Source organism: Actinia tenebrosa, unplaced genomic scaffold (assembly GCF_029948245.1).
Source record: "Actinia tenebrosa isolate PJP-AT-01 unplaced genomic scaffold, QUT_ActTen_1.0 PGA_scaffold8__29_contigs__length_14323225, whole genome shotgun sequence".
NCBI classification, from domain to species: Eukaryota; Metazoa; Cnidaria; class Anthozoa; order Actiniaria; family Actiniidae; genus Actinia; species Actinia tenebrosa.
Window position 1 is genome coordinate 3048517 of NW_028292585.1, and position 12109 is coordinate 3060625.

General features: G+C 36.4%; 1 protein-coding gene across 1 annotated transcript; it reads left to right on the top strand.

Moving 5' to 3' along the window:
* The first annotated feature begins 813 nt into the window (after positions 1–813).
* Positions 814–11932, top strand: LOC116302096 (uncharacterized). The gene is made up of 20 exons (XM_031711295.2): positions 814–1773; positions 2363–2469; positions 2565–2661; positions 2844–2910; positions 3623–3766; positions 4131–4211; positions 4853–4933; positions 5035–5273; positions 5544–5633; positions 5895–5971; positions 6310–6361; positions 7218–7286; positions 7762–7850; positions 8200–8282; positions 8424–8481; positions 8985–9066; positions 9570–9727; positions 11049–11136; positions 11234–11311; positions 11754–11932. The coding sequence occupies exons 1-20, from the start codon at positions 847–849 to the stop codon at positions 11820–11822; spliced, it is 2736 nt and encodes a 911-aa protein (XP_031567155.1). The 5' UTR covers positions 814–846; the 3' UTR covers positions 11823–11932.
* Positions 11933–12109: the final 177 nt, after the last annotated feature.

The window sequence follows — 12109 nt, forward strand, 5'->3', positions numbered from 1 at the left end:
TTTATTTTCAATCCAAGATCCAATATTATATTTTTGAATTTTATGAAAATAACAAATCTTACCTTATTTCTGCAAAATTTCAGCGTAAAATTACTAGTAATAGAAATTAAAATAAACGTTATAGAATATACGCTACAAATTCGGCGTTAAAAAAAATTGTTTCGATCCACGATCCACTTACCCGACGTCCAGTCCATTCCAATTATACGCGGTTCCTGATTTTCCAAAAAATAAAACCTCTTAAAATTCAGAATTTGGATGCATAAACCAAATTTTAGAGGTTGGAAATGTTCTTACTATATATTAAGATTATCCCTACTCCTTCAAAAGTTGAAAATGCATATTTTTTTTCGATTCAAGCTCCACTTAACTGACATCCAGTCCAATCCAGCTAGTTATACGCAGTTCCGGATTTTCCAAAATAAAGGATTTATTGAAATTCAGAATTTAAAAGCGTAAGTCAGATTTCTGAGGCTGGACATGTTTATGTCATACATTTAGATTTTCCCTACCATTTTAAAAGCTGGAAAGTCAATGAAAAAATTATTGCAATCCCATGCATTATACTCTGTCTATGCCCTCAAAACAGAAGCTTTTCTCATAAGATTTCATTGTCAATTATTTCTGTTTGCATTCCTGTTTCTTTATCTATTATATTATATTATATCATTTTTTTTTTTTTTTTCCCTTTCGAGTAAAAACTTCCCTTCAGTCTGTTTCTCAACTAGGGGGGCCTTTTTGCGCCTTACTCAACAAGCATACAGGTAACCCATAACAGAAGCTTCGCCCATACATACAAATTCCCGGTTCCCTAGCAACAAGCGTACAAGAACACAAGAAATCAAGATGGCGGGTCGCGATAGTCACTTCGCGGGCACCAAAACCCTCCCCGCCATGAAAGTAAGGAGAACAGATATACGAAAAACACGAAAGGCAATGAAATACAAGGCATTTGCTAAGCCATTGACACTACCTAGTATAGAATTAATGTACGCGGACTTGAATGATGTAAGTAGTTTGTTCTCGAAGAAGCAAGTTTGTAAAAAAGTTAGTGACTGGTTTACGAGCTGGAGGCCTTGGCAAAAACGGATCTTATTATGTAAAATGACTGAAAAAGTCTCTAAAAGTCAACTACATTCACTCATTACGACCTTAGAGCCAGTATTTCATAGGGATTTTGTTCTTGAACTGCGTGGCTCGTACCCCACGATATTTTTAAAGCCAAGATTTGTTCATACCATTTCGAGTTTACTTGGTGATACTGATCTGCGAACTTTGCGTCAAGACAAAGGAGAATCCATCGATGCTGGAGATGAAAAAACAAAGAAATCACTAGGAAAACAAGATTTAGAAACTCTTAGAAGAATCTCAGAAGAGCATGATGAGTTAGGGGATTGTTATCATGAAATTGCGGTCGAAAAAGGTGTTGAATACGAACATGTATCAGAAGTGGACGACGTAACTCTACCAAGTTTTGCTGTAACTCCAGCAGCAACGGTAGAAATACGTCCTTCACGCCGACACGAACATGCCCCTCCATTTTTGAGACTCAGAAAAGTCAGCACTCGAAACTTTTTTCCGGACAGTAAAATACCGAAATTAGGAACTATGAAAAGTGTCCTTCGTCCTGAAGACAAGAAGGTGTTTGGTAAGGACCCTGTATCTTTTAAATATTCCAAATGGTGGGAAGGACATGAGGGACCAAAGCTCTTGAATCCCAGACGAAGTCGACTGGCGAGGTTTTTTAAGGCACAGTTAAATCAAATCAATCAGGTAAGATAAAAGATCCTAATTTTAATTATGACTATCCAAGATATTTAGATAAGAATAAGCCTAAAGCGAGATGACGTTTTACCCCCGACTCTATACCATAATAGTTCTTAAAATTCTTTCATACTAAAATTTTTGATTCCTTAGAGAATACAGGAACATTAGTCATAATTAAAGAACAAAAGCAGTGTGAAAAGGATTATGGTCTAGAGACAGGGGGTAAAACGTCATCTCGCTTCAGGCTTATTGCCAATTGTTATTCTTGCCCCCACCTCCTCCCTACTCCCATCCATTTAAATTTAGGGGCTTTCATTCATTTATTGGCTAATGGGGAATGTCGGCTAAATCACATGGTGTTTCAATGCCATATTGCGTACCCCCCCCCCCTCCCCCAAAGTTGAAGGGGGAAATGATGGTACTTGTTTGACAGTGTTTTAGCAGCTCTACCCCACCACTACTATCAAGGTTTGGAAATCATTTCCTTATCTGGTTTATGACTCTAAACGGTCTCTCCTGGCATGACTGACAATGTATTGCACTTATATTTGACAAAAATATATTATTTTGATAAACTGTTATTGATTTATCTCAGTGGCTTGATGAATGGGCTCCACACGAACGAGTTGATATGCTAGCCGAAGTCGTCAAGTGCTGTGATGCAGATTGTCTGAATTTCTTTGCTTTATGTCTCAGTAGAAGGTACTATCAACAAACATGTGTTTCTTTCTTAGTCTTGATCCCCCAAAGAATTATCTCGAACCACTTCACCTTTTATATTTTATGAAACTTTTTAGGTTGAAAGACCAAACTGGTATAGATAGCATTCCAGATGTTCTGCTTCGTAAAGTCTTTTCTTATTTAGATATCAAGAGCTTATGCAGGAGTTCACAGGTAATTTTTTAACACTTAATTATATAACATTGGCACTTTTATGTCATTTTGGTCGGGCATGGTGGTACTATTTAACAAAAGATTTCACATTAGCATCCTTTGTTAATCTCTTGACTCCTTTGAGAATGATTGCATGACTGGGAATAAAGAATCTTACTTTAATCCTCTTACCTCTTCATTAGGTGTGTCGCCGATGGAGGTTCCTAAGTCAAGAAAGTGGCTTGTGGCGAAGAAAAGTTAGAATTTTAGGTAAAATTTTTTGTAAAGTTAGTGGAGATCTCTGAATCTTTCCCTAGTTTCACATTTATGGCTTTCAATCTCTAGATGACCCACAATCTCTAGATGACTAGATAACCCTTTGACTTCATATTATATTGATTATGTCAAAACGATTCTTTGACTGCATCTAAAAGCTCTTAAAGAAATTATTTCTTAGATAATCAAAAAACTTTAAATCGTTTTATAGTATAATCTAGTGCATTCTATTTTTTTTAAATCGTTTTATAGTATAACCTAGTGCATTCTATTTTTTTTAAATCGTTTTATAGTATAATCTAGTGCATTCTATTTTTTTATTTTTTTTATTATAATTTATTAACTATTCGTTATAATTTATTTTTTAGTGTAGGGGTTTTTATCTTGTAATTATAATTTTATAGTTTTTTATACACATATATTCATAGTTTATATTTTAGAGGGCCACAGGTTTGTTAGCATATTGCTATTTAGTGCTACCCTCAGTAAATAAAGAGTTTATTATTATTATTATATTATTATTATGTCCCTTTGACCTAGTCTTACATTGATTCATTATCTGTACCCTCCCCTCTCACTCTATTCTAGATCAGTCTGCAATTGTAGTTGGATTAAAATTTGGGTATTAAGCATAACAGCCCCTTCCATTGCAATTATTATCATGACAGAACTTGAATACAATCACCTGTTAATATCTTGTTTAAAGGCTTTAATGAAGGAATAGTTAACCTGCCAATGAAGATAATAACTCTCGGCAAGGGACACCTCGTGGACTGGAAACAGGCATATCAAGAAGTAAGAACATTTTACAAACAGTTGGAAAGCATGGAGACAAAAGAAGAAGTACAGGGTATGTCCTTTATTTTATTTTAAGTTGTTAACAGCCGTTGTCCTGATTCTTGTCTTATGATTGTGTGTTAATGGGTGGTGTGGTGCTTCACCTCTCCCCTCCCTCGGTCTGGGTTCGACCCCAGATTGGATCATATGTGAGTTGAGTTTGTTTGATGTGTTGTTCTCTCCCTTACCACAAGGGTTTTTCTCCAGGTTCTTTAGTTTTTCTCACTTTGTAAAAATCAACATGTGAGTTGAGTGTTGTAAGTTGTATATAGGGAACCAGTGATATAATATAACGTGTTGAACAAACCTCACGGAAGAGCCCCATACGGGGATCGGTGGTTGTAAAGTATGTTTTTTATAATTCCATCCTATAACAGAAACTCAAGAAGAAGTAGTTGTCAAAAAGAAACCTGTACAGAAATCTTTGGACGAGAAGCTGATCGGCACTCCATCACCAGGTGAGACAACCTAACATCCTAGAGGGGACAATTACTACTGAATTTTGATTGGATGATGATGGAGGGCTTAATCATGGCCCATTAATAACTGCATTATGTACTTAGATATTTACTTGTAAATGAGGGCTTACTGTGCAGACACACTCACCAGGACCACTTGAATAAAAATGACCAATCAGATAACAGTAACGCTATGCTATCTGATTGGTGGGTTAAAAATATCGAACTAAATGTTGGAATATGATTGGTTAATAATACTAGATTATCAAAGTGTTCCCGCTTGGAGTATCGCAGCACAGTAAAATAACAGCTAGCTATACAGTCAAACACCGATCATGATGACGGACCAAAATATATTTAGCTTGGGCATAACTCATTTCTGGCTCACAGTTACAATTTAAGTCAAAATGGCTAGCAAGGCAAAGTCCATTTAACCAGATAATTTCAAATTCTGGCTGGACATTGTCCAATGAACTGCTGTTATTTTAAGCCATTCAAGCTTGGAGATTTATTGATCAATTTAGCCAAGTTATTGTAACCTAATTATTTATATTGTCGTTGCCCCAGCTATTGGTTGCTGATATGGCTATGATAGAATCTACCCCTCCCCTCACATTTTTGTACTTATATTTATTTCATAGATGTTGTTAAACCATCTATCGTCAAGGAAGTACCTAAAGAAAGAGCTAAACCTCCTGCAGTTGCCAGTGGGCTTGGTCTAAGTATGTCTACCACTAAATTAAAGTAGATGATTTTGTAATAATTTACATACAGGGTTTGAAATTTATAAATAGACATATCTGTTTGTTTTTTAAACACTTAGTCGACATTAGTGTTGTCCAGACGTTGAAAGATATTGGCCCCGCCCAGTCACCTGCAACAACAGACCAACGAGGCCACCAAGATGAATTTGAAACCAAAGATGAAGACAAGAACGACTTGACTGGTGGGAATCTGAAGATGCTTGCAAAAAGCTTGCGTGCATTAATGAGAGAGAGACGTGAACCAGAGGATATTGCTTTAGATGTTCGACCGACACTGGTGCAAGCTCTTAATCTGCTGGTAGGTTTTCCTTCTAATAAATCTACAAAAATTTATTTAAATTCCAATTCAATCTGCTGTCACGTACTTGAGTAAGACATGAGCTTCTGGCTTATTAGCGTTTTCAAGGTTGATGCAATGTATTTCCAAGATGACATCTATTTTGTCCCCCAAAACAATCCCACAATGCACTGCAATGCCAACTCATCCCAGTTTTCTTTCCAGTAACCTTGGATAACCTTGGAAGGCTATTAAACAACCTTACTTACAATCATTGTTATTCTTGATCAGGATGCCAAGCGCACCCCCCGCTCCAAATTCCACTACATATCCCTAGCAGTTCAAGGAGTACTAGCAGTGCAGAGAGTTAAAAGACTGCAAGTAAGACGAACCAAAAATATCCTACTTTCAGAGTTTGTATTATAGACCTCCTTGGGCATAATGTTTTACCATTTCAGACCACATGTCATATAGTATCATTTCTTTGTTTAATGGTTGCACATGAGAAGTCACATGGATATGGATACAACTCATACAAAGAATTGGAATCTTTTTCTCAAATGAATGACACGTGGTCTCAAATGGAAATTCATTACGCTGAGGACTGTCTATTTTAACTCCTGCTTGTGTCTTGTTTTTTAGGGTCACATGGACGGTGTGTTGTGTCTGGAGTTTGATCTTAAGAGAGTGATAACAGGATCATCTGACAGAACAATAAGGTATATTGCATAACCTCCATGCTACTGTATGTTGGATTGACTTTTCTTAAAATACACAGCTGTATTCCTTGACAACAGATTCATTTATGCAGGGCTAAGCCTTGATTTTGATTTCGCATAGAAAGGACCATTATCATGTGCCAGCCATGTTAACTGGAACAATAATTTTTCCCAGCATGGCATCACCTTCAAGGGCTCGAACAGGATGAGGATATGTGTGGTTAAACAAAATAATATGCATTAGATTGCACTGATATACTATGCAGGCTATATTGTTGGAAATTATGACATCTGTTGCATGAGAAAATATATCTTCATCTACCAGTTTTTATTTCTAGGGTGTGGGATGTGAGAAGTGGAAGAAGTATAAGAAAACTCAAAGGGCATAAGGTAAGAACAACCCTCCTTATCATCAAGTAGCTTAGGTTGGATTATCTTGATATGACCCTCGGACATTGATTATATTGACACTGGATTTCTCATTTCCTGTTTGCAATTCTGACTGTCACTCAAAGGGAACTTAAAGGGAACCAGAATTGCGACCTGTTTAAAACCGTACAGAAATGTATAATAGATTCAAAGCGCTTTGATTAGAATTAGTATTCATTTAGAATGCTTTTTGTAATTAACTGCTTTTCACACCACCTATGTTACTTGTAATATGGTAATGGTTCCTTTATATTTTTTGTTCCTATATGTATATATTTTCTTTTTCTTTCATCCACATAACTATATATTTGCAATATAATTACAAAATAGACCCCCTCGATGAGTGTTATGCTCTTGGGGTTAATGTAATAACAAAAGATGTTTAAATAAAATTTTAAAAAAATTCCTGTTTGGGTAACTCCTCACTAATATCAGCAAATAAATTATCATCCAACCTTCCCTCTGGGGAATATAGGTTTTTTTCTTACTTAAGAACAAGGGGGACTACAGCGACCCTTAAGCAGGGTTTTAAATAGAAGCCCGAGCAGCCAGCAAATCTTGTGAGGTATTTTTCATGAACTCACCAACCATTTTGATTAAAATTCCCCAAAATTTAGGTAAAATGGGAAAAAGATTCACTCTCTATTCCCCACCTATTTATTATGTTTTTCTGCAGAATCAAAGTGGGTATTGAAAACCCTGTTTAAGAACCTCCTTTCTCGGCCCTTTTAATATGCTTGTAATGTCTTAATTTATAAGTGGACACTAATGTAATTACCTGGCCTTTTGATTCCTGATTTGGATTTTTTCCTTTAAGGGAGGTGTCCGTTGTCTTCAGTTTGATAGTAAAAAGATACTAAGTGGATCCTGGGATATGACTATCATGGTAAGTATTGTTAATCAGTATAAGAGCTTGTGAATAATTTAATATGCAGTCCTATTTCAGTCCACATGACCAATCCTTTAATTGTTTGTATCATATCCATATGAGGCAGCATTTATGTAGAACATCTGTTACAAATTTTTAATGATTAAAAATTTGACCTGTACATGCCGTTAACACGAAATCATCTCTTTATTAATAATATGTGTATAACAAATATGTTATGAGAACAGGCTCAAAATTTGCAAGGCTAGGCATACAAATTTTTGTTCAGAGAGCTCAGTCCTGTGTTAACTGAACCATTAAACGTATAACTTTTTAACCAGTTAAAAAATTTGTCCATGTGAACGCAGCCTAAAGCTGTCTGTACTTGTAAACAAATAGATCTATGTTCCAGCCCAAGCCTACAGTTAAAGTTTATGCTTGTGTTAATAAAATACAATTCCCTTAATTGCATTCCTTTATGTATTCTTAATAGGTATGGGATATTGTAAAATTTGAGTGTCTACGAGTGCTATATGGTCACAAGGGGTGTGTTTCTTGTCTTAAGTTTGATGAACATCACATGTAAGTTCAATTCATAATCTTCATCATTGATCACTAACTACTTATTTCTTAACCTTTTCTAACTATATCAAAAAAAATTGAGCATCAGTGAATTCTCTATTAAGATATTATTTATTACTCATTTTTATTACCAGGTGTGCATTGGTTACGGATGACCATGCTATAAAATATACTGAATCGAAAATATATGGCGACCAATTGAATATTATAACTATTGCTCTGGACAAAAGTGTTTTCGGATGTGATGAGAGGCTACTTAGTTAGTCCACAACAATAGTATTCAAATCTGTCACCATGTTTTGATTTCACCTATAATTAAACTATTATTTATTATTATTATTATTGATAGAGTGAGTGGGTCACATGACCATACTATACGTGTCTGGGACATCAATACATGGGAATGTATCAAAGTTATTAATGCACACGATGGTATGTACAGTAATATCTCTTCCCTCTTGCTAATAATCTTGCATGTTATTGTCATTTTGCCAGTCTTTCATCCCTCCTTGTAATTTGGATTTATTCTTTCTCATTGCATCCTCTTATACTGCTTGTTTCATGCTGTTACAGGAGTCGTGATGTGTCTTGAGTTTGAAGGCCAATATGTGCTGAGTGGATCCTTAGACAAGTAAGTACAAATCTAGAGCAAATTTTAAGGTAAGGAGGAGGGGGCGCAAGCCAGAATCGTTTTTTCTTCCATATGAAACTTAAACTAAGACAACATAAGATTTCACTCTCGTAAAATGTCCCCCTAGGCTGCATTCATGATGTATGAAAGAGGGGGGGCAGGTGAAATTGAGGGGGGATCAGGAAGATATTGGTAGGAAAAAGGGGGGATGGGAAAATTTTTATCAGAAAAATGGGGGGATGCACATTTTTGGAAGAACCTACAAGCCTTGCTTAGGGGGGATCACATTTTTGTTGCATGATTTTAAGGCGGGGTGTTATGAATTATTGTGGATATTTCAAATTTTCACCAGCCCACCCCCCTCCCGCCATACAATTTGAATGCAGCCCTAGCTCTGAATTCCCATAAGTCACTCAAAAACCCCTGTAACATGGTAACTGAGCTCTTTGTCTCTGTGTAAAACATGATCATCTATACCTACTTTTTTTATGGCATTGCTTCAGAACACTAAAACTTTGGGATGTAGAGACTGAAGAAGTCTTAAGAGTCTTTACTGGACACAGTGATGGTGTGACATCTCTAATAGTAAGTTGGTTTAGTGTTGGTGTATTAGCTATTATCATGGAGTACTCCTATTTCAATCTCTCTGTTGCTCAGGGTTAGCCTCAACTTTGTGAAGAACATTCATGTGTCGACCCAGTGAAGGTCTGTGAAATTTCAAAGTTTTTGTATTGTTGAAGTTGTGCATTCTTTACCTTACCATAATTTTGAATATTTAGGGTACACTGATACGAGGGTAAACCTGAGCAAATGAGTCTGTGATCAATTAGGAACACAGTGGTAATTTGGAACTCCAAAAGATCTTATAAGAATTTTAGAAAGCATGACAAATTTTGGTCTAGCTTAGGTACAGTTGTTTGGGTTGTTCACACTAGCTTAAACTAGATCAGTCACGAGTGCTCTCGATTTATTCTTATGCACTCCACGTTACCATTTATATCACTCGAGACCGACTCAAATTAGACCCCAAAAGAGGTGTTGTACTTTAGTTCAAACTACTTTACTATGTTATTGTTGACCTGTTTTAGGTGGTAGGAGGTCTTATGATCAGTGGTTCAGCAGATGGTATGTTGTTTTTCTGGGATGTTGATACAGGCCACTGTGAGGCTGCAATCCAAGCTCATGAAGGTTCTGTTCATTCTATCTGTGCTTCTGTAACTGGAGAACACTTCCTTTCTGGGGGAGGGTAAGCAATAATGTGTTGTTCTAACTCACAACTCTACTCCCATATGACACTACAGGGCCATAACCAGGGGGAGCACAGGGTGCACGTGCACCCCCCCCCCCCCCCCATAATCTATCTCCTTTTGCTTTAAAGTTGCATGTAAAAGTTTTTTGATTAAATGACAACCACTTTCCATCTGCATATTGTAGCATTTTTAAGAAACACTCGCCCATTATTCCCTTGTTTTTTTTATCTTGGTTCTGCTTTTTGTTTGGTTACCTGCATTGCCTGTGCACCTCCCCTGCAAGGCCCCTGGTTATGCCACTGCAACAGGGCTCGAATCCTGGACTCATTGGTGAGAGGAAGCCTTTTAGCAGTGCAGACCACCCTTGCTTCCCTGGAGGCAGGGGCGTAGCGAGGACCTAGGAGCTGGAGGGGGGGGGGGGGGGGATACTAACCCCCCAAAAAATTACTCCTCCCCCATAGAACAAATAAACAAATAAATGTGCAAACAAAAAAGAAACAAATTCGTATTCGTATAAACTGATTTATACAGCTTACTCTTCTAGGTTGCAATAATTTATTTTCCTCTTTCCTTTTGGTTGAATATGTTTTGTTTTTGTTTTTTTGTTTTTTGTTTTTGTTTTCAAAAACTTTTGTTTAAAAATTTAATGGGGGGGGGGGGGGGCACGTGCCCCACCATGACCCAATCCCCCCCCTTCGCTACGCTACTGCCTGGAGGTTTAATATTGGTAGTGAACCCCTACTCTTTTCCAACAGGAAATTCTGGCCTTTATTCTTTTATTAGTCTTTTATTCCTTTAAGATGACCCTCAATATTGTCCTATTTCACTATGACGTCACATCAAAACAATTGTTTAAACGCAAAGGATCATGGTCGTCGGAGGGGGTCAAATCAACGCAAATTCACCGAAAATTGTTCTAAAACACGTATCAATCCACGAAGAGAAGTAGAATAGCCAGCAAACGCTCAGAATATTTTTTAGTACATAATAACACATATTATATCTGAAAACCAGGTCATTTTAGATTTTTCACTAGGAGCAAATTATGTCGAATTTTCTATTGGATTTGGCGATTCTATCCCCCTCATAAACAAGCAGTGGCGTCATAGTGAAATAGGGCAATTGACACTAGAGTGCATACAATATATCTGAGAAAAATATCGTAAGAAATTGCACTAATTTGAACACTTTTTTCGCTGACATATATATAGTATGCACTCTAATTAATGAACTAAAAGCATGGATAGTTCAGAAACATTAAGGGAATAGTCAACCTCAATGTAACTCTTTTTTAATGCAAAGAATTTTTTTTAACAGGGATAACTTGATCAAGGAATGGGACACTGCAACATGCACTTGTTTACGGACGTTACAAGGACATAGGGGTGCGGTGCTGTGTGTTAGGGTAAGAAGTCGGTGTTGAATGTGTCCTTTTTTTCCTTTCTTTATTTCTTTTTAATTTTTTTTTTTCTTTTTTACCTTTTTTAATTTAAAAAATCAAGACAAATCCTCGACGTATTCTTTCGTGTTCTGGTGATGGAACTGTCAGAATTTGGGACCTCGAGAAACCTAATCCAGAGGTAAGATTATTTCATGTGTAACACATCGCGTTACTTAGCCTTTCAGATTGGTTCCTTGTTATAAATTGTTTTTAACTCAGCCAGCCACGATACGACAGACGAATGATAAATGTTTTAGAACGCGCTAAAAATTATACATGGCTTGACTTGAAATAGATGACAGTCAATATTCTCCTTGGCTTCTCGTTATTTGTATTTTATTTTAATCCAAAGAACAAGACGACAGACGAAATATGAGTTTGGAGTTTAGTGTTTTGATGACGTCTCGTGAAAGCCTAGAATATTGATAAATTTCACTTTACGTGATTAATAATAAGCAACTGTCATGCTTTCTTTGTTCAAGAAATTATGCCAAAAAATGAAGACAAAACTTCATAATTCAGGACCTTTTGAAATTCCATATTAAAAACAAAAAGAATAACGAATACATTTACATTTTTAGGGCCAATCTCGAAATATCTCAGTTCAAGGGAACAATGTAGATCCCGCAATGGTCAGAGGAGCAAAATGAGACAAAGGAAAAAACAGCAAGTTACCTATATTTTATAGCCAAATTATATTATAAATGATTTCTGTAATATAAAAAAACAGAAAAAACAAATAAACCTTGGTTGCTTTATTGCTTTGGCGCATAGTTATTATGGATGGAATGGATTCAGCTCCATTAAATTACAGTGTAATTACTGTCGTTGAGTGATTGAGAAGTAATGATCATGTGAATGTAAAAATACTCAAGACCATGCATATGATTATTTTCACAAAACAGGTTTTAGGCCAGTAGGGATGAGGCGCGATGGA

Bases quoted from the DNA above. Each gene is read 5' to 3' on its own strand.
- LOC116302096 (XM_031711295.2), top strand. From the start codon at position 847: ATGGCGGGTCGCGATAGTCACTTCGCGGGCACCAAAACCCTCCCCGCC. The intron at 2,470-2,564 runs GTACTATCAACA...GAAACTTTTTAG, and splicing joins GCTTTATGTCTCAGTAGAAG to GTTGAAAGACCAAACTGGTA. The intron at 8,283-8,423 runs GTATGTACAGTA...ATGCTGTTACAG, and splicing joins AGTTATTAATGCACACGATG to GAGTCGTGATGTGTCTTGAG.